Source organism: Acanthisitta chloris, unplaced genomic scaffold, assembly GCF_000695815.1.
Source record: "Acanthisitta chloris isolate BGI_N310 unplaced genomic scaffold, ASM69581v1 scaffold23207, whole genome shotgun sequence".
NCBI classification, from domain to species: Eukaryota; Metazoa; Chordata; class Aves; order Passeriformes; family Acanthisittidae; genus Acanthisitta; species Acanthisitta chloris.
In genome coordinates this window covers 6,320-28,877 of record NW_008681284.1, presented here as the reverse complement: position 1 = coordinate 28,877, position 22,558 = coordinate 6,320, and the positions used below count along the sequence as shown (strand labels likewise).

The 22,558-nt window shown below is 39.6% G+C and overlaps 1 protein-coding gene across 1 annotated transcript in view; it reads left to right on the top strand.

Annotated features, from left to right (window-relative positions):
* Nucleotides 1-1,474: 1,474 nt before the first annotated feature.
* The window catches only part of LOC103805414 (vacuolar protein sorting-associated protein 54-like), a gene marked incomplete at its 3' end in the record, with an annotated part of 26,959 nt that continues 5,875 nt past the window's right edge, over nt 1,475-22,558 (top strand). Inside the window, exons 1-11 of the mRNA XM_009078062.1 lie at nt 1,475-1,638; nt 2,487-2,728; nt 4,160-4,238; nt 6,771-6,805; nt 8,115-8,246; nt 10,874-11,259; nt 15,626-15,752; nt 16,785-16,892; nt 19,176-19,231; nt 20,700-20,796; nt 21,273-21,610. Coding sequence (XP_009076310.1) covers nt 1,503-1,638; nt 2,487-2,728; nt 4,160-4,238; nt 6,771-6,805; nt 8,115-8,246; nt 10,874-11,259; nt 15,626-15,752; nt 16,785-16,892; nt 19,176-19,231; nt 20,700-20,796; nt 21,273-21,610 — 1,736 coding nt within the window. The remainder of the gene's footprint in view (nt 1,639-2,486; nt 2,729-4,159; nt 4,239-6,770; nt 6,806-8,114; nt 8,247-10,873; nt 11,260-15,625; nt 15,753-16,784; nt 16,893-19,175; nt 19,232-20,699; nt 20,797-21,272; nt 21,611-22,558) is intronic.

The window sequence follows — 22,558 nt, the reverse complement described above, 5'->3', positions numbered from 1 at the left end:
TACAGCACTTTGAAGCAGTTCCCAGTGCAGATAAATTTACTGTATGCCTTTGGGAGACTTGAGCATTGTAACATAGCATTGAATGCGTTTTTTAAGAGTGCTAAAACAATAGTGTTTGTCATTACCATATACTAGATTTTTCACAAACCTACCCCAAAACATTAGGGAAGAGCTTCATGAAGAAATTGCTTTGGAAATGGCAAGGGAAGAACGTAAGAATATGAACATGCAATAAAAGTAGTACAGAGAAAAGGGTTTTTTGGGGGAGAGACTGATGCTTTGTGATATTTAAGGACAATCTGTCAGATGTCTGGAAAGGTTTTTTCTCTGTCTACTTCTCACTGTTCCCCTTCTCTGTGTTGACTAGTAAGTTTTCCTTACTATGGACCTCTTCACTGGGGTGCTCTATTACAGCTGTACATCTCTTAACACATCCTTAGAATTGTTTTGTAGGACACTTTCAAACTCCTTTAGAAAGGAGAGCTTGTTTAGTATTTTTCCACGAGACTTGCTGTAGTATCTGTGATGCTGTTAGAAGCTGCCACCGTGAGATACAATACAGTCATCCCTTGCTGCCTGCTTCAGCAATTCAAGATAAAATAGGCCTTTTATCTTTTTGTGCTCCTTCACAGGTTACTAAGTAATTTAAGTGTACATTAAGGGTTGGTAGTTAAATGCTAAGATTTTGCTCAATGCATTTAATTTATCCTTAAAGGCAAGGATCTAGATCAGTCCCTTTATACAGACACTCTTTGAGCCGTACATTATGGGGATGTTTTAATAAACATTCCTGTTTGAGAGTTTTAATAAAATCTCAAACCTCTAATAGTTCTGTAGTTTACTGCTGACTCGGCTGGTACTTTGATGGAAATGCAGTTATTTTTGCAGATGGAAGGAACACATTAAGCTGAGCCCTGGTGTAAAATTTTTAAGGCTGTTTATTTTCAGATTGGGAGCTTAACATTGAATTGCAAATTAGTGGGACTTTCCTTATGCTGGAGCTTTTGGATCTGTGTGTCATCTCTGTGCAAATACTTCCTATGCTGCAATAAAGTGTAGTTTACTAGGCAGCCATGTCAAGTTGAAGTGTCAATTTTCCTGATTCGAGTTCCAAGTTTCCTGATATTCATGAGGAAATTCTCCTGTGAATTTGTGCACTATGGCTGCAATAGTTATGGCAAGAAGGCAAGAAGTGCCTGAAATACCTTTTTTTCTTTAAATGTGACATTTTATGGGTGCTGTGTACAAGGACAAGCTATCCTCCAAACTTGGAGGTGTGGGAGGAACAGACTATGAACTTACATTCTGCCTTTTATTTTTGTGTTTGAAATAAACTTTCTCCTGCTATTGCTGAAATGTGTTAGTTGAAGTATTGCAGTTAAAAAAATACTCCATGTCTGATGGAGTGTCATAGTTTTGAGACAATGTGTAACCAGAGCTTTATTAAAGCTTTGATATTTATTGTTTCCTATTTAGCTTTTATCAAGTGGTGATTTTATGCAATGGCATCAAGCCACAGTTCTTCACCAGTGCCTCAGTCAAACAGCAGTGATGCTTTCTTTAAAAAAGAAACAGACACCACGAAACGCTTTCACCCTGTGCAGTCACTGCCTGATGTGTGTCCCAAGGAACCTACAGGTAAGGTTGGTGTGCAAGGAGAGTGGGAATGCAGTTATATTTGCTAAGTTGTTTGCAACTGTTCAGTCAACATTTCTCATGCTCCTGGTGTAGTGTACTAAGCCATAGTCTTATTTCCAAGTGTGCTGTAATTCTGCTTTATACCACCCAGTGTCCCTTTGGAGCAATAGGAGAGCCTTCCTATTTGCAGCTTGTTTTAAGATGTCCCAATTACAGATGGGATTTTGCTTGTGTGATTCCACATCACAGCTATGATTCATAGTCCATGGAAGAAGAGGGTATGTTCTGTCAGAGCCTGTAGCAGACATATCCAGTGTGCTGGGAGTCTGGCTGCATTACTTCTGTGAAACATCCCAGCCCTGCTGCAGTAGAAAGCAAGAGACAAGGGCCTCTCTCTAGCACTGTTAAAACCAGGTTTTGGTCACAGTTCCAACTACTGTGGTGCACTGAAGCTTGGTTTATAAAAAGGGGTATGTGGGGTGGGATCTGAAGAATTATGAGATATAATACTAGTGAATTGCACATGTCATTCTGCTGATGTTCAGATTATTAGAAATATGTTGTGGTTGGAATATTTTTTTCTCTTCTGTAGAAGCTAATGGTGTTGAGCTAAATATATTTAATGAGTATCAATACACCACTACTGTGTTCAAAACTTGTGTTGTTTACTCTGATAGAAGAAATGCAAGTTGAAGTGTTGCAGAAGGAGTCTATCATCTGTCTTTTGCATAGATAACTCTAATCCAGCATGTAATTGGGAAAACACGGTTTGCTTGAGAATCCCATTTTGGCAAAAACTACAGCTTTGTTTCTCACCTTAACAAACTGTTTTGTCTTTTGTGCTGCAGGAGATCCCAATAATTTATGTGACAGTCCCTCTCTAGTTGTGGATCAGCACAGATGGACTATTTATCATTCCAAAGTCAATCTCCCAGCAGCACTAAATGATCCTAGGTTAGCAAAAAGGGAATCTGATTTCTTTACAAAAACATGGGGAGTGGACTTTGTGGACACTGAAGTCACGCCTTCATTCTACCTCCCACAGATCACCAAGGAACATTTTGCATTATACCAACAGGAAATCGCTCCGGTAAGAACAGCCAGTTGGATGCATATAGTCCCAGGGACCAGAAAGATCTTTTCCTCCTAATTACATTGTCCCTGCTTGTAGTCCATCATACAGCTGGCTGATAATTACTTTGATTTTCAGTGTTTGTTGACTCTTCATTAGATGTTTCTTTGTTTATAATCTCAGCACCAGTAGTGTGGAGAATGCTGTCTGAATTGTCCTGAGACAATTTTGTATTTTTGTCAAAATTTCTCTTGCTGAATACTGGCTCTGCACCATGGCTTACAGTTCATATTTATTCTTTTTGATTATTAACCCTTTTTTCTGTAAGGTTTGTTTAATGGTCGGCCTCTACAGAGCAGCATAGCATTCTCATATCTTTGGATCGAATGACTATGTGCTGCAAGGGTTGAAGATATTTTTTTAAGAGTCTTCAACCTATACATTTAAACATTTATACTTGAAGTTTTTAAACTATAAATAGGCCTATTATCTTGATGATTTCTTTTGTAACAGGAAAGTTTAAGCTACATATAAGGACACCAGGACCAGTAGGAGACTTCTACAAACTCTTAAAATACAGGTGTCAGTAAGTATGTAGTATTCTTTTTCTACTTTTTTTAACTGAAAGAACATGTAGAAGTCTCCCACTGTTTTCTGCTTCCTTGGTTTGTAACTTTTAAATTTTTTTGGCTGGTTCAGAATTAGCTGCAGGAAGTGTTACTTGTGTAATCACAGTTAAAGAATGTGGCAGTGAATTGTCTGTAACCGAACGCTTGCCATTAACTCACATATTCAATGTTTAAGATTTCATCCTTTAAAATTAGCATGTCATGCAGTGACTGCCAAATGAAAGAAGATTTTGGAAACAGGGAACTGACCTGTGATGTAGCTTCTAGCAGAAATCTAGTTAGCATTGGTGTTCTTTAGAAACATAATTTCTCCCCACCGTGGTCTCTGGTGGTGTTTAGAATTTGAAGCTCAGCATGACAAAACAAGATATGTGGTTTCAGCAAGATACTTATTAGTAAGATGTGGAAGCAATTTCTACTTTCATCCAATTTAATTTAGCAGTGATAAAGCATTCATTGTGTGTTAGTGTGATTTCTGGATTAGACAGCAAATATATGTTTGTATATGTAATTACAACTGATCTATGGTCATGTATCATCATGTAGAGAAGTTATTGCACCTTTACAGTAACTTTTATGTTCATTTTCTCTTGAGATATAAAGATATGGGAAATAAACATTCTGACTATAGGTTGAAATTTTTGGTACCTTTCATCTGGACAAACTTCATCTGAGCTTATAAGGGAAAAAATACAATTGTGAACTTGTTGAAATTATTTGGCACAATGCAGCTCTGTTTCACTGAATGTTCTGTTTCAAAGAAAAGAATTCTGTTTTTTAAGCCTGAGAATAATTCTTTAATGTATCTTCTCTTTTACAGAGAGAGAAGGTTCATGAAAGATGCAAGAATATTTGTGCTCCTAAAGATACCTTCGACAGGACTCTATTACACACCCATGGTACAGTCAAAGCCTTTCTTTAGTCATTAAAAAAATAATGTGTTTTTGTATCAGCATGTTACATACTCATCATCTTTGTTACTTGCTCCAGGGCTTCATGTGCAATAGTAGCTGATGATGATTTCTTTGTAACAGTAGTTGAAAACCCTGACATGGTTGACTAGAAGTATTTACGATCTCTGCTGCTATTTTGTATATCAGAATGCTTGTGATACCTGTTTTAAACTTTTTCTTGACATGTTTGCATTCATGGCAGGTCACTGTGTCCCTGGCAGTGTTTTCTTTAACTGCTTTTTATTTTAAGAGCCATTGAAACAGTTGCATCAAATTTGTAGCAGCTGTTGACTTTGCAATGAAGAACAGCAGTGCTGAGGCTATATCAATGTCTATAGGTAATGCAGCAAGAAACATGCAGTAGTTTACTCCTTTTGATCAAGTTCTTTCAATTGACTTCCTTCTGTGCAAAAGGAAGCCCATCTGTAGGGTTTCTCCATATTGGTGTTACTTTGGAATAACTGTTCCTGAATGAATGAGTCTGTGTGCATACTGCAAAATAAAAGTTCCTTCTTCAGTCTTAGCTTAATCCGTATTGAAGAAGTCCAAGTTATTTGTTTTTAAAAAGAGAAAATTGCTGTGCCCCAAAGTAACTGGGAGCTGCTCGGGTAGCTGGACAGTTCCTAGTAGAAGCATCATTTGGTAAACTGGAACTCATTTTCTATAATTTCTGCTGTTAGCATTTCCTGTCGTATTTTAACTCCTGCCCACAAGACTTGGCCTTTCACTTCCATAAGAGTTGGTGTGTCCAAAGACTGAGAACAGTGAGATGATTCCTAGGTTGCCTTTTTTATTTCAATACAAGTAAAGTAAGAAACAAATCAAGTCAAAACCAAATAGGTGAGAGCAATGTGGGAAATGATGCTGAGGTAGCATTTACCATGTTTGCCAGGGATGAACAGACCATCCAGCAGAGATAGGGGCTTGTTGCTTTTAAATTCCTCAACTGTTTTGGCCTCCAGTGTGTCCTTTTCATAATGCACACTAAGGTAATGAGTAAGGGAAGAAAATGGGGATTTCAGCTCAATCTCAAAAGTCTTAATTTGCCTTCTAACTCTCCCAGGGTACAATGATGCAGCTCTTTGCCCAGCTCAACTCTCACCCTCTGCAATTGTCAGGTCAGCTTACTTCATGGCAAGTACTGCTGCTGTGCTGCTTGAGCAATGTGCTCAGGACTCTGTCCTGAGCCCTTGTTTGTACTTCTCTCCAGTCTTCATGCATCCAGTCTCCAAGTGCTGTGCAGAAGTGATTATATGTGCAGCTTCAGTCTGGAGCATTTAAACTGGGGTGATGTAAGCAGGACCTTTTGCTGGCCCTTACCAGTGCTAAGTGGATTGCTTTGTATGACTGACGTTGTCACTGTCAAAACAGCCAAGTGCCACCACCTTTGAGCACTCTGAGCATGAGACCTGAACTGCAGAGGACAACAGAGCATTTCAAAGAATCAGAGGTATTTCAGGTTGTAAGGCCATTACTGCAACTCAGAAGCCAGTTCAGCTGTGAGGTCAGGCCAAGCCTTTCAAAGCTTTAGCCAGAAAATCTCCAGTGATGCGTTGTCACTGTCAAAACAGCCAAGTGCCACCACCTTTGAGCACTCTGAGCATGAGACCTGAACTGCAGAGGACAACAGAGCATTTCAAAGAATCAGAGGTATTTCAGGTTGTAAGGCCATTACTGCAACTCAGAAGCCAGTTCAGCTGTGAGGTCAGGCCAAGCCTTTCAAAGCTTTAGCCAGAAAATCTCCAGTGATGGGTCTTATACAGTGTGGCCAGGAGAACTAGGGAGGTGATTCTGCCCCTGTTCTTGGCACTGGTGAGGCCACACCTCAAGTACTGTGTCCAGTTCTGGGCCCCTCAGTTCAAGAAGGACATTGAGGTGCTGGAGTGTGTCCAGAGAAGGGCAACAGAGCTGGTAAAGGGTCTGGAACAGAAGTCCTATGAGGAGAGGCTGAGGGAGCTGGGAGTGGTTAACCTGGAGGAGACTCAGGGGGAACTTATCACTGTCTACAACTTCCTGAAAGGAGGTTGTAGCCAGGTGGGGGTTGGTCTCTTCTCCCAGGTAACAAGCAACAGGATGAGACAACATAGCCTCAAGCTGCACCACGGGTGGTTCAGATTGGACACTAGGAAGAATTTCTTTACAGAAAGGGTGATTTGACACTGCAATGGACTGATCAGGGAGGTGTTGGAGTCATCATCCCTGGAGGTGTTTAAGGAGAGACTTGATGTGGCACTTGGTGCCATGGTCGAGTTGACATGATAGTGTTAGGTCATTGGTTGGACTCAGTGATCGCAGAGGTCCTTCCCAATCTTAATGTGTCTGTGATTCTGTGATTCATTTCCCTTTATAACCCCGTTTGCCCTCTGTGAGGAACAAGGCATCATTGTCTTGGAAACTTCCTCGTAGGATTCAGTTGTTCAAGGGAATTATTTCCATTGTTTGCTTATGAATGACGACTTGTATTTTGTTTAATTTTAGATAAATCCAGGACAGATCTGGAACAAGTACCTAAGGTATGGCTTCTGTGCACTCCAAGCTTTCGTAAGGTTTTCTCACATGTAGGCATGTACTGTCTTCCTTGTAGAAGTTTTGTCCTAGCTGATTACTTAGATTGATTCTCAAGAGGATCTCCAGTGCTCAGAACTAAAAAAGACTAAGAATTGTTTGCCTTTTCTCTTTTTTTTTCTTGTTGTTTTCTGTGGTCTTGATTTTTCTCTTAAAGTAGACTGTAAATACCATTATTTTTTAATCTTTCAATAAATGAAGTTAAACCTAAGATCTGGGAAAAATTAGCCGCTTTAGGAGGAAAGGGAAAATGAAGAGTTTGATAGAGGCTTGAATTCTACATAATGTACAACTTAGCATAATGTTTAACTCCTTGAACCCTTGATCAAAGCTCTCTTGCATATATGCATACAGGATATGTGATGTGGTGGTTTTGTCAGGTTGACAAAAACCACAAATCCAGATTCCATTTCAGTGTGAATAATTTTTTCTAGGTATATTAAGAAGTCAGTGTTAATATAGGACATCATCTCTGTGCCACTCCCGTAAGCTGTGACTTGAGTAGCTGTCACTAAAATGTTTATAGAGTCCAGGAAACATGAATGTTTGAGTGTGGGGTGATGCTATAGTCTATGCTGAACCTTTTAAAATTGTGCTTAATGAATAGAGGGAAAAGGATTCTACTGTCTGCCTGTAACTCAAGGTTTGTACCAGTTTTGTCAAGTGTAAATAATGTTATTGGAGAGAATTTTAGATTAATAGTTCTTCAAGATATGTAGTTAATATTACATGTTACTGACTCTTCCTGACTCTGCCAAGTGTGTTGGCTGGACTGTGCTAAAGCAGATCAACTTGAGGCTCTGCTCTCTCTCAGGCTACACTTGCTGCACCCTGACAGGTGACTGGATCCTCAGTCTGGTAGAAGCTGTGGCTCCAGAACTGAGCAGATCAGCAACAAGGTGCCCTTGTTAGTGCAGAAGGTTTGCTCAGATTCCTTAGGGGACCCACCTGCACTTTAATGTGGCCTCTGTTTGCACACTTGGGATGTTGAGATCGTCTGGGGTGATAACCCATGTAATTTTTGGAGCTGTGGCTTCCAATTTTAGGAGATAAGACTTTGTCAGATCACGCAGGATTTTAAAGTTAAAAGTAAATTGTTTGAAATTAATTTGTTTGCCTGGATAAATGAAAATTCGGATTTCAAAATCAACAAATAAGGTGTCTGTTAGCTTAATGAGACAGGAGGTGTGTTTAATTGGGGCAAAAAAATGCAGGGGTGAGCGAGGCACATTTATTTCTTCTGTTTTTCTATTTCAGATTTTTATGAAACCAGATTTTGCCTTGGAAGATTCATTAACATTTAATGCCGTTTTACCATGGTCTCATTTTAGTACTGCTGGTGGCAAAGGAAATCGTGACACAGCTTCCTCCAGGTTACTTCAAGAAAAGGTACAACTTCGATACAAGATGTTGTTACCCCTTGCAGCTGTTAGTTACTACAGAGAAACTCTGCTGCTGCTGTTGAATATTGTTTGTTGGAACATCAGTGTCCTTGGCTCTGTTAACTCTCATTTTACATCAGGCTGAAGGCTGTTAGTAAACCATGCAGGAAGCATCTTACTGAAAGAGAACTTTTTTCCTTGATTGATAAATCTCTCAAATCTGGAAAAAAGAATCCATGTATGATGTAATAAGTGGCTCTTCATGATGGCTAAAACCTAGAGAAGCAGGTATATCTTGGAGAACTTCAGAGATGTGGAGTAATTTCTTAGGGAGGAAGAGCAATTACACAAGAAAGCTAGAGGTTGTACACTGTGTAAGTCTATTGTTTACTCACATGTCAGGAAAATTCCAGATTCAAGGCATTGTGATTTCTATGCTAAAAGTAATACTAAATCCTGTGGGGTTTGTGTGTTAGTAGGTTCCTCTTTTTTTATGCCATGTGCACTGATCCATTTTTTCATTTCAAAAAGGAGAGCATGAAAGCAATGCTGTTTCTTTCATACTGGAAACAGAAGCCTTGGGTGGTTTTTTTTTTAGTTTGCTTTTCTGTTAATTAAGTAGTCATACTGTAGAAAATCCCATAATAAATTATCTTTATGGTACAATTACCCATAAAATGCTTATAGAAATCTATGTAATTTTGGAGTCAGTTTTCTGACTTTAATTTTCCCTCCTGTTTAATCTACTAAAGATTTTGGGACCTAGGGGGAAAAAAAAAAGGTAGTGAAGTAGATTAAGGAAAAATAATGAAGTCCTCTGGAAAGCATTTCCAAATTTATGTGAGTTAGTCTTCCTGCTCTCCTGCCAGGTCAGGAGGAACATACAGGCTCTTCAAGGGGCTAGCTCAATTGTTTATTGGGTTGTCCTCCACACCTAAAGTTAGAGGAATACTCCTTTGGAGTTTTTTGTGACAGTTGCTGTCTGAAGATGACAAAACAGTGTCTGGCATATACTTTAAACTCCCAAAGTGTACCTGGCAGCAGCAGGATGGACACTCAAGAAGGACTTAGACTGAAGGAGACCCAGAGCCCTCTCGGGTGCAGAGGAGTGAAAATAAAGCTTTGAATAGCCATGAGCCACACTGCTTTGGAGAGGTGATACCAAAACCTAAATAGTATAAACCAGTTCTGTTGACTCCAAAGCCATATGCCTGGCAAAAAAATTATACTGCTTTATATGACTAAAATGAGCCACATTTATTTTGCTTTACCTTTTCAAGGCTCTGAACTGCATGATGTTTACACTTACCACATGTAAACATGCACCCTGCTGCCATAATTATCATGAGTTCTGGGCACCATTTTTCAACAGGATTTTGAAAATCCTGCCTTAAGCACACTTAAGCTATTAGTGCTTGTGGATTGCTGCTGATCAACTTGAACAATTTCCCCCTGATGTTCTTCTGTTTCTTACCTCCTTCCATGTCTTGCCCTACATTGGGACTGTAAGCTCTTTGAGGCAGGTACTATAATTTTGTTGTGTTTGTTCTACCTTGTTTAGTTAGCATAGTGAAAGGACCTTGGGGCATCTGGTTAGTACAATCACAAAAATAACTGTTTGTAATAGCCCTTTCTCTGATCCCTATGTCACAGTCTGTCTTGACTTTTCCTGTGGCTGGGTGTGTCACAGCTGCTTGATGGAGGATGCTTTTGGTTAAACATAGGAAGAAAAATAAGATGGGTTTGTGTATTGTATAAATCCCTCCAGTATCTGTAGAAAATAGGTGCAGGATGAAACTAAGTCTTAGAGGGAAACATTCTCCAGCTGATTTCCTTTCCATCTCTGGATGGGCCTTTTGAAATTCAGCATGGCACCTCTTGAAAACCAGGTCATTTGAGTATTAGCATTCAGATGAGCATCCTAATGCCTCAGCCAAAACACAGAGCTTTTACAGGTCAAATAATGAGGCCAACCCAGTGATCTGGTAAAAGTTCCACCTAGAGTTTGGATTTCAGGTCTTGAACGTGCTGGGTGTACTCTGACTCTTGGGAATCTCACAGTGCCAGTGCACAGGAAATATGCAGTACTAACTCCAGCTGGTTAGCAAAAAAACAACTGCAGCCAGAGGAATCTTGAAGACTTTTCTACAAAGAAGATACCACAACTTTTTTAAATAAACAGAGCCATTCTAGTGCCATGTAATCAAGTACAGTTGTCTGTACCTTTAGTAGCATCAGTGACCCAAAGTACTTAGTGTATTTGCATGTGTATACTGTTCTTGCTTGCAAACAAGTGTCCAAAGCTGTCTCCTGGTTATTGTCCATATTCTAATAGTGGCAGTGTGCAACCACATGGTACAAAAGTCTGGAGTAATTTTCTTTTCTAACTTGTACTTTTCAAGCAGGAGAGGCATTAAACCAGCCTTCCCAAAGTTATTTCGAGTTCATTCTAAAAGAAATTATCAAACCACAGTGGGTAGTTATTTGCTTGCTATTCTGACAAGGGGATTTAATTTTTATTAGCAAAATTTCCTCATGATACAATAAGACAAATACCCTGAAAGTGTATTGGCATGGTGATAAAGCTTCCAAGTCATAACAATAATGTTTCTCCTTTCCCCCCCCTCTTTCTAGCTGAGCCATTATCTGGACATTGTGGAAGTTAATATTGCTCATCAGATTTCTCTGCGCTCAGAAGCATTTTTCCATGCAATGACCTCTCAGCATGAGTTGCAGGACTACCTCAGGAAAACCTCCCAGGCTGTAAAATTGCTTAGAGAGAAAATCTCTAAAATTGATCAAGTGGTGTGTGAAGGATCGCTTCGAGTTTTAAGACTGTCCCTCACCAGAAATAACTGTATAAAAGCATACAATAAATTGAAGTTAATGGCTACTGTGCACCAAACACAGCCCACAGTACAGTTGCTGCTATCCACTTCTGAGTTTGTTGGAGCTTTGGACTTAATAGCAACTACACAGGAGGTGTTACAGCAAGAGCTTCAAGGTATTCACAGTTTCCGGTAGGTAACCATCTAGGAAATTAACAAAATGCAAGTAGAGCTGGAACATATTGAGCACGTTGTGTTTGCTGAAGGGGTTTGTGCTACCTTTGTTCATTCATTCCTAGAGAACATAGTACAAAAGGTATAAAATACGTGTGGCATAAGCAGTGTCACTAATGGCTGTGCCAGAGATTTTTTTTTCCTTTAGAGGGGAATGAACTTTTAACATCTTGATGCTTTGTACTCCATTCTTGTTTACAGATGGTTTAGGGGTACAGAGAGGAGAGCTAAGCTGTGCCTGGACTTTTCATCTTGCACAGTTTGTAGCCTATGGTCGAGAGGTGGTTTCCACTTAGGGGTCTGCAGTCCTCATGCATTCAGCACCCCAGAGGTGGGGGCCTTGCTACACAGCTCCACTCCATGCCTCTTGTCATTAGTGAGTGACCTGGGGTTATGGTGTTAAAGGAATATGTGCAGACCATGTGTCAGATAGGTTGGCCCCCACCCTGTGCTTGTGCTGAAAGAAGCTTTGCATGCAAGGACAGTGCAGAGCTATTACCATGGATCAAAAATGAGTTTGACAGCCATGTCTGGCTCTTGTGGACAGGAGTGCTTCCTCTTGCTCCATTTGACTGAGAAATCCAGTTCTGTGAGCTGCTGAAGTTGCTAAGGAAGAAAGAGTGGGGAGGTGGTGCCCAAGCTGCTGTTCCTGCTGCTTTTTCCACTGTGTTTGCTACAGTCATGGGAATTAGTGAGTCCAAGGTCCTGTGATGTTACTCCTTCTGTTAATAGTGGATGCTTAGAGCTCCACTGAGAGACATCTCTGCACTGGGCAAGGTCCTCAGTAGAATTATTTTAACCGATGTAAAAAAAGTTATAACTGTCATGGGCAGTTCAAAAGTCTTGTATGGAAAGCCACCACTATGGTACGATGCTAGCAGAAGTAGTGTGTGGTTAAGTCAGCTCTGGGGCTTGCATCAGCCAGTTGAGAAGCAATATCCTTGGTTTTCTGAGTTCATGCTGAGTGAGGGGGGGGTGGTTTGTGTAGAGGTTACATGGTTCCTGCAGCTTGGTGGTCATCAGCTTGCATAATAAAAGCATGGATGCCGCTCAGTCAGAACTTTTTGGTTACTGCTCATGTCCATCTGTTCTGTTGAGCTCCTCTTCTAACACCCTTTCTAGCTGGTTTGGAAAAATACATAAATTTTAGGTAGGAAAGGTCTCAGAAAAGGTATTAAAAATGCAAAGTATTTCAAAGTGCTAATAAACTATTGGGATGAAAGTTGCTTGAAGCTGTTAGTGTTTTTGTAAAAAAACCTTAGAAACAGGCCATCTAAAAAGCATAGGTGGTCCCTCTCCAGGCACCTCAATGCAGTTTCTGTCCTCTTCATTGTTCCTCCTTTTAAGCACTTGGTTATGGTGCACAGCCCTTGACTGAGTCACATTTGTATTGACCTTGATAGTCAGTGTACTTCTACAACCCTGTGGTAACATTGATCAGAATTAGCTGTGTTTTCAGTCAAGTAACCTGTGTGCTATGTCAGCAGAGGGAGTGCAGTTCTGTTGTCATTGTGGTTGATATACATCATGTCCCAAGAATGTGCCATTATTTTAAAATTACCCTCAGATGTGGAACATGTTTGCAGGTAGATATTAATTTCTAAGGTAAAGCTTAGTTGTTTTTTTTAGTAGAGTTACAAATAGTGATGTGAGTGGGAAATGTCCTCTCTGCTTTAGATATTAAAGGCTCAGAAAGGTGTGGTAAAGGCAACCTAAGTCATCTACCCCACGAAGATGCAAGTGCAGTTGATGAGCCCAGCGTCGTTCCCAAATCCCACAGTGGCCTGGGTATATAGCTTGTCTGGAGAAGTAATATGCAATGGAAGGATGGAGATCTTGATAAAACTTCTTAGTAAAATGTTGTGCTTCTAAAATTAAATAAAATTTTAAAAGATTGCCATCAATTTCAAACACACATGCTTCAACTTTCCCCAAGAAATAGCAAAGCAATGTCCTTGCTTTGTTCTGAGCAAGAATGCTGCACTTAAGTGAGTTATAAACCCAGTTTATTTTAAGAAGATTAAGTTCCAAATCAGTATCTCATTTTTCTAAATAATTAGTATCTTTTTTTTTTCCTAAATAGCTTGAATCTGATTTAAAACCAACAACTTGTTGCTTTGGTGTTGTCATGGCAGCTTGTAGAATTTGCTTTTAAACAGACACTTTAAATTGAGTCATATCAGAGTCGTTCAGTGCAAAGCAGTAAGAAAACGACTCAGATCATATACAAAGATTTTTGTCTTGTCATACTATATGCAGAGAAAAATGTAGTTTGTTTTTAGTTGTAGCAAAAACGTGAAAGAACCATTAAGATGAAGTAATAAATTGGTGTATAAATAATATATGTGTGTATGTATTATATAAATAATATATTAATGTATACTAAATCTAGGTTAATATCCCTAATGATATATGTATCAGTTGTAAGTGCTTGCTACTACTGTAGGATAGAATTAAAGTTTGAGAGCTTTAACCTTTTCAAGTTCATCTTTTAAATTTTTCTTAAAAACATACATAATATGTTAACTAATTTACAAATCTGTCCTGCCACTTTCTGCATTGTTTTTACAGTCCTTGTTGGGGTGATGGAGATACAGTGACTTTGGGGTTTTTTGCACTGGTATGCTAGCAAACTGCACTTTGGCATGTTTTTATAGAGTAAAACACAAATACTTGGAGAAATAGTTCTCATTGGTGTATTTTAAAAGAAGTTTTATGCTGCACTCATTATTTTATGTCATAGAACTGTCATATTCAGTATTCATTGAAGGGATCTGATGTATGACTGGTACCTGGGATTAGAGATAATTGCCAAGGGCTTTTGCTGGAGTGTGAATTAAGGTTTGACTTGCTCCTGTGTGTTTCAGGTTGGAGGGATTTTTGTTGGTGTAAGGGACTTGAACATCTTGGGCAAAGTGATGGGAGCAAGTGCTGGTAACTCCTGTATGGATGTTTCCATACCTGGGGTTTGAGAGTGCAGGGTGTGTTGTGTTTCAGTTAAGCTCAGTTACAGCAATAATGTACCAAAGAGCATCGTTCTGCTTCCCTAAGTAAGAGCCTTTGTGTTTTGGGTATTAGTCCTGCAGTAAGTTTTGGAACTCCAGTTATTGCATTGCAAATAATTACCTGTATGAGCTTTTTCTCTTGTGTTCTGAAATGGCCATGATGCAACTGGCTTGGATTTTCTAGAGGCTGTTTTTACTTTAATTAGGTATTTGAAATATGTCAACTTTGTCTATCCCAATGAATTCTTGACCAGCAGTTCCAAAACCAGGCACAGACCTGGTCATCTTCAATTTCTTAAAAAAAGTTTATCTGCTTAACGCAGATCCAGCAAGATTTACTGACTTCAGCTCGGTGCTGGCCCTGTGGGTTTGAGGGGAGGAGTTACCAGCGAGTCATAAGCTGTGTGAGCTAGCACTCATTACACTAGCACTGAATTAAAGCCATGTTCTTCCTCCTAATTTTGTATCCCTGTTTATCTAAAATATCACAGCTCTTGTTAATTCTCATTGGCAAAGTGTCTTTGTTCTTCGTTTGTTAAAGGAAAAGCAGTCTGATTTTTATAGATATTTGTTCCCAGCTGTCAGTGGAAGTTGAACAGCACGGAGTGTTTGACATCTCTAAAACTCCCACTTTTAATTTTACCCTGCTAGAAGTTTCTCTAGCTGCACAACTTTATGGAGTGGGTGACATTTCTGGTGTGAGAAATTCCCTTGTGGTTCGGTAGGACAACAGTCTGCAAAATATGGTTTAAAATATCTAATTCATGGAAAAAATATTGTTCATTTAGAGGAGCATAAAAATAGCAAATTTGAAAACTTCTGTGTTCTCTGAAAGCTATCCTGACAAGTAATGCTGTGTCTCAGTCATGTGAGTTTAATCTGTGATCACATCAAAAGCTCAGATGTTTGAAGTAGAAGAACATGTGGATTAATGAGCTGAAGACCTTGACAAGCAAAAGAAATATTCCTTCGTTTTAACACCTTTATACTGACAAGTACTGAGTATTCTTAGTTCTGGTTCACTTCATTGGGCAAAGAGGTACTCAGCACCTTCCAAAAAAGAAAAAAAAAAAGGCCCTACTTTCAATTTTTACCCTCCATCAATATTCAAGTCCATATGTTTTGTTGCAAGGTGACAGTGCCTCTGAAAAATGCATGGTTTGAGCTGCTCTGAGAAGTGAAAGATTGGAGCCTCCCCATTATGCCAGCATTGATTGCAGAGAAATTACCTGCTGGGTGGTTATTTTCTTCAACTGTGAACTAATGATTTGTTTTCAGGTTAATTATTTAGCTCCTATCTCAATGGCTGTTTCTCTTAGGCATCTTGGCTCACAGCTTTGTGAACTGGAAAAGCTGATAGATAAAATGATGATTGCAGAGTTTTCAACTTACGCTCGCAATGATTTAAATAGACCCCTAGAAGATGATTGCCAAATTCTAGAAGAGGTATGTCTGTTATTGAAATAAACTGTCTGATGAATATGTTTGCATCTTTAACATACTTAATTAGCAACAACTAATTCACTCGGGTCCCTAGTAGCAACACTATAATTTTATGCTGTATCTCTTCTCGTCTAAACCTCCCCCCACCCCTTTATTTTTGTGCTTGATGAAACTAAATAATTCAGATTAACTTAGAACAGCAATCCAGCCCCACTTTATTTTTTGCAAATAATCAGTTCTCGTTTCTCTGATTAAATGTGTGCTGAGTTCACTTCATAAATCTCAGCATGTAAGTGGAAAAGAACATGGACTCTCATACTGACTGGGCTGTAAAATTTCAGGTTTGCAACGAAAGCTGATAGCTGCATGTTGTTCTCATTCTGTCCCCCTGGGCATTTATGGTGTTTATATCAGGCATGTGGCTGCCCTGAATACATTCCTTATTTGCAGTATATGTGTATATATATTCGTTTTTCCTCTGAAGATCATAAACATATGAAGATTAAGCTATTGTGATTGCTTTCTAGCCCAGATTTTTCTGGGTTTTGCCTGTCCTGTTCTTCAGTAATTGCTAGACCCTATGAACTGTTCAGCCTTGTTTCATCCGTGGGTTCCATGAAATAGAGTGATTGGCAATAGCACTGAAATATTCTCATTTCTGCCCTATAGTTTCCTCCCCCCTCTGCACTGCAATGTGCTAACCTCTCACTCAGGCTGGTACTTAGTGTCAGTCTTGCTCGGGGTAAGGAAACTCACTTGTCTTTAGAAATATCCATGTTTTTAAGCCCAAGTGAGTGAGTCCAACTGAGGGACAGGCAAGAAAGGGAGTGGGAGGAAGAGACTCACATGGTATTGCCACAGGTAACACCTTGTAATAGTTTGTATAGGTAAAGCATGACATTAGTCTCGGAGCTGAACTGATCTAAATGCTGTTCTTCATGTGTTTGATCTGTGAATTTTCTTACTGCTGTGCAATTTCTTAAAATTGTTTCTTCACCATGATATTTTTCATATTTTTTTTTATTTTCTTGGTAGGAGAGACTTGTTTCTCTAGTATTTGGACTATTAAAACAACGGAAGCTAAATTTTTATGAAATATATGGAGATGAAATGATTAATACTGCAAAGAACATAATTAAACAGGTAAGCCAAACACTTCTAATGTATCTGACAAGCTTGTCTCAACCATTGAAAAATATTTTTTTGTCATCAAGAACAGCTCTGGTGAAGTTTTTTGGTGGCTGCTGATCTTTCATTTAGAGCAGCTGACCTTGCAGATACTGAAGGTTTCCTGAAGCACACAGAGGTCTGTTTGCAGAAAAGATCTTTGGGAAGGAGTAGGAACCATAAGCACAACAGATCCCAGTTTTCTCTGTATAATTACCATTGTTCTGAACCCCTTGATTTTAACTTATTTGTTTTTCTTAACACATGGTTCTCCTGAATAGTATAGTTGTGTTGTAGCACTGTTTCATTAAACAAAACAATAAAACAAACACCTCAAAACCACACCAAATAGCTTGCCCCCCCCGACTCTCTGAAACCCCCCCCTCCAAAGTTCTTGGTGTAAACACATAAAAGAGAATCAAAGAATTTGCCAGTTGAAACATTTGAATTCCCAGCAAATGCTGTAGAAAACATTGCTTGCCTTAATCTTAACGTGACCTAGCATAGGCACATGTTAAAAGCCTTTTTTGTGAGAGAGCAGGGTGAAGTAATGAAGAAGGTAGAAGTGCTTGCCTTCAAAAAAGAAATCCAAAGCCTTTTCTGCATTGGTGTGGTGGTTTGGCATTTAGGGCAGTGCATCTGTCAAGTCAAAAACCTTTGTAGATAAGATCTGCTAAAACCAACAATTGAACAATGTTCAGATTACTTCTTTGGGGGAAAATGCATGGGCTAGTTTGGATAGTGACATGAAGGCTTTTGTTTGCAGACTGAACTTCGAGTGTGTTTGGTACTTTTAGTTTTACCCTCCTTGTTTGTTTGCATGCCTAGGTGAGAATATTGTGTAAGAGCTGTTTTTCTTCCCTAAAGATAGATGGTTATTTCAGGAGTTTTGCTCTGATGTGCTGTGAGCTATCTAATTTGTATCTCAAGGGCTGGGATATAGGTGCTGGGCTTGTTATCTCCTGTCCTCTCAGTACAGTCTGCTGTTCTCAGCTGTGTTGTGAACCATGTTGGGAACCTGGTTTTTAAAAGTTTGGATTTCTTTTTTTAAAATACTGTTATTTGAAGATTTTTGTTTTAAGCCAGAATTGGCTCTCCCATTCACAGTGCAGCCCCATGGTTCTGTTGGTCTGCTTGTGCAAGGTGGGGATAGACAACATAGGCCCATGCTGCTAGTAAATTAAAAAAAAAAGGCATGAATGAGCAACACTTCATCTGCCTGTCAGACTCCACTGGCTTTTCACTTGCCTGCATCAGCACTCATAAGGAGACCTTTTTCCCCTTTAAATTCCTTGTTTAGTCATATAACAGAAAGGTAGCACACCCTATTTTTCCGCTCATTCTCAGTCATATTGTGTTTTTCCCATTCTCTTGTCTTTATGTTGGATTTATCAGGTGTCGCACAAAGTTTAATCCACTTCCAGTATAAATTTCTATTGAATAAGGAAAATAGGATAAGAGTATTCCTGTGTGGTTTGTGCAGCCCTTTTGTATTGTGGCCTATTGTCTCAACTTTTAGGGATACTTTTCCTTAATAAAGGAAACTGTTTCCTTCCCACAGCTCAAATGTGCTTCCTCTTCAAATGCATTGCTGGGCTGTTTTGGTTAGTGCTTTTTAGGGGCTGTTTATTGCCAGTCAGGTGAAAGAGCAGAGGTTTGTAAGCACTGAACACACTGCATAGTTCAAGAAAAAAGTGTGTTCCTGAATACCACACCTGTTTTTCTACAGTAGATTCTGTACTGACCACCGTTACTCAAAACACAGGTAGAATTGATGTAGCTTGAGATGACAGCCCTCAGTCACCACTGGGATTGTACATCTCTGCTTAAAGGCAAGATGAATTCACACACTACAGACTCACTTGTTTGGTTTATTGATTGGCATTTGGGAGAAAACCCTTTTTCAGTCTGAATAGAGTTGATTTATACCTTGGGCTTAAAAGTATCATGAAAAGACATCAGTGAAGTGGCTGTGAAACAATAGATGTGTTTGGAATATAAATTGGTTGTTCTGGAGACCCAAAGAAACTGACCAATTTTGTGTGTACCAGTTGGTTCTGGGGTTTTCTTCAGGGTTTTTTATTTGTTTGTTTGCTTTAAGAGAAACAAGTTGTTAAATGATACAAATATGTCTTTCTTTTATTATTTTAGTTTTCCTTATTTCACTTGAGGTTTATTGTATATGTTATGAAACTCAGCAGTGGTTAGAAAGAAGCTAAGATCTTTTTTGTTTTGTTTTTTCCCCTTAAAATTTGACAGTGTGTGGTTAATACCGTATCGCAGATAGAAGAAATAGATACAGAAGTGGTTGTTAAGTAAGTATGCAGACAGATTTTTTTTTTTTTTTTTTTTGGTGGTGGGTGGGGATAGGATGTTTTTAGCGTAGATAAATTGCTGTTCTAATTTGTGCTTAAATTTCCCTATTGTTAAGAATTATCATTCTCTTCCATCTTAAGCCTCTGCTTCTGTCTGCCTCTGTGAGGATATTGTATATTCCCCTTCTCATTCAGATTATAATCTTACTTTAATCTTACCTTTAAAATAAATACTAAAATTCTGTGAATCTCACTGCATGAAGCACATGTCTCTTGACTATATCTCCACTTGAAAGCATTCCCTGTTGTCACAATGTGGAACTTTGTACTAAAATGTGTCAGTAGTTTCAGGACCTCCCACATGATCGAGAACAGGAGCTATTCAGAGGGGAGACCAGACAGCTTCAGCCCTAGAAATAGTCTGTTGGGAATCTCATAAAACCTAGCAAAGGCAAACACCATAGCAGAGATGGAGATGGAGCCAGGCTCCTCTCAGAGGTGTGCAGGGGGAGGACAAAGGGCAGTGGGCAAGGATGAAAGATGAGAAATGCCAGTTGAATTTTAGGAAAAATCTGTTCCCTGTAAGGATGACCAAACACTGAACAGGAGCCCAGAGAAGCTGTGGAATCTCTTTTTTGGGATATAGTCAAACCTTGACTGGACAGGGCCCAGAGCAAACCAATATACTTGGCCATGCCTTGAGCAGGGCTTGACCAAGGCAATGCCAGAGGCCCCAGCTCCAGAGGCCTCTGCCAGCTTCTGTTTTTCTATGGCTTTATGATTCACTTGACTCAAAGTGTTACCCCAAGATAATAGGAATAGTCCAGCTGATAAACCAGTGTGAGTGGCAGAACCTGCATGGGATTCACATCCAGATTGGGAAAAGACTGGGCCCAGGGTTATTTTTAAACATTGGACATTTGATCACCATTCTCCAATGCTTGCTATTCTCCTGTTGGGTCCTAACTGTGTATTACAGCTTGTAACTTTTGTTCTGTCAATGGCTTTTCTGCCCTTTGCCACAAACAGCTGACTTGTACTTTAATAGCAGAAGTGGTTTCATTGCAATGCCATGATAACTAATAACACAGCTTTTGCAACACTTGCAAAATATTTTCATTTAATTTTTTTTCCTGCCACATGATTTGTGAAAATGTTACTAACCCCCCTCCCTTGTTGGTAACACATACTTATCCCAGGGGAAAGAACATTATGCCCAGGAAAAATCTAAATGGTAAACACAGAGCTTTCTTTTTTTTAGTACAGTCTGGTTTTATATCCCTCTTCCCCATTCCACTTAGATTGTGTTGCTTGTGATTGTTGTTCAGGTGATGTCTGTTGGTCTACCAGATAAAAGTCTGCAGTTTTCCTTATATTTACAATTCTATTTAAAGCATGGGTTTTTTTCTTTATGTGCCAGCAGGCATCATGGCAAGCAAACAGTTGCTCTTACTGCTCTTTTTTTCAGGCTTGCAGACCAAATGAGGATGATGAATTTTCCTCAGTGGTTTGATTTACTGAAGAATATTTTTTCTAAATTCACCATCTTCCTCAAGAGAATAAAGGTAAGACATTTACCGAGAGCTTCACATGGTTCAGGCATGAAAGGGAATGAAGTGACTTTCCATTTTAAAGTCTAAAGGTGTTGGTTCTGCTTAGAGAGTTCAAACTTCTGATTGAAAGAAGGAGATGTGAATATTGGCATCAGGGCAAAAATGATTAGTGCTAACAAAGAGAGCAGTGGCAAAGAGATAATACCTCTTGTTGCATGATTACATCTATTTCAGGCTGCCAGGGATTAGGACAGAACTTTTGTATGTGTTAGATTGCTCCAAATGAGGTTTCTTTCACTATTCTCAGAAACATCTGATATTGGTTGCCATCAGACGAATGGGTCTGCCTCAGAATGCTAATTGCACAATAGAAAATAAAGCCAGGATTTAGTTTAATTTTGTGGGTAAAAGGAATTACCTTTCTAGCACAAGCTTGTGGCACAGGGTTTTGGGGTTATTTTTGTAATGAAAGTTATATTTCATTCTAGGCAACGTTAAATACTATCCGTAGCGTGGTTTTCTTGGTTCTAGACAAGAACCAAAAAAACAGGGACCTGGAGGACACCTTACAGAAGGACTCTGCTAAAGAGAGCACGGTGGACACTGAAGTGGCTTACCTGACTCACGAAGGCATGTTCATAAGCGACGCGTTCAGCGAAGGCGACCTCCCAACTGGAGCAGCTGACACTACCTCTCAACGGAACACTTCCCCAAACAGTGAGCCCTGCAGCAGTGACTCAGTCTCTGAACCAGAGTGCACTACTGATTCCTCGTCCAGCAAAGAGCAGACATCCTCTTCTGTTACTCCCGGAGGAGTAGAGATGATGTAAGTAAACTTGCTGTCTGTCTTCCCCATGGCAGGAACAAGTTGTGAGGTGCAGGCAGTTGTTTCTGACAATACAGTACAAAAATTACTTTGGAGGAATGTGCTTCCTAGGTAAGGGAAGTGTAGTGGCTCTCCACCGTCGGCCCTAGAGACTGCCATGTTCCCAGCTCACCTTTGTTTCATTTATTTGCTTTGTTTTCACCTCTGTGTGTAGTGGTACAGGGACTGATTTATGTCACTTCTTACAGGAAAGGGCCTTTCTCTATTGTCACTTCTAGGGAAGCCACGTGTGTCGAGAGCATGAGAGATGCGAGTCCAGCCTACACGATTGTATGTCATGCCTGTAGCAGGCAGAAGAATCTCTGTTCCCTGTCTGTATTCCTTATGGCTATTTTTCTGGGTTTTTTAAGCTGGTGTCATGGAATGCACCTTGATAAATTCTAGGAAAAAATCTCCTGTTTGTCATCAACCATTTGACTTGCATAATTAGGTAATCGATCTCAATGCTTTGATTACACAGGCTGTGCTGCCCTGAGGTGCTCCAGACTGTAGAGTTGTAACCTTTTGGCATCCTTTTATGCATCCCTTACTTATGGCTGGTAGTCAGAGCTACCTTTTTTAAAGAACCAGGCATAATGTGTGTGGCAGTTGGGCATGTACCACTTGCAAAGGCAGCATGTCTGGATACAGAGTTCTGTGAAGCAAAATTGAAATACCATTGGTTACCCTGCTAGCAAGGGACCTGCATCCTCTTGCTGCTTGGTACTCAAGTGTCTATACTTGTGTGTTTAAGCAGATGTCAGTTTTGGTAGAGACCTTCCCCCCCAAATCACAGTGCTGGTTGGAGGAGATAGATTTAAAATAAATATGTTGTGCATAAAACACAGGTCTCTGTATGTCCAAACATCCATTGTATGCCGGAAGAGAAGTGAAATGTGAAGAGAAGTC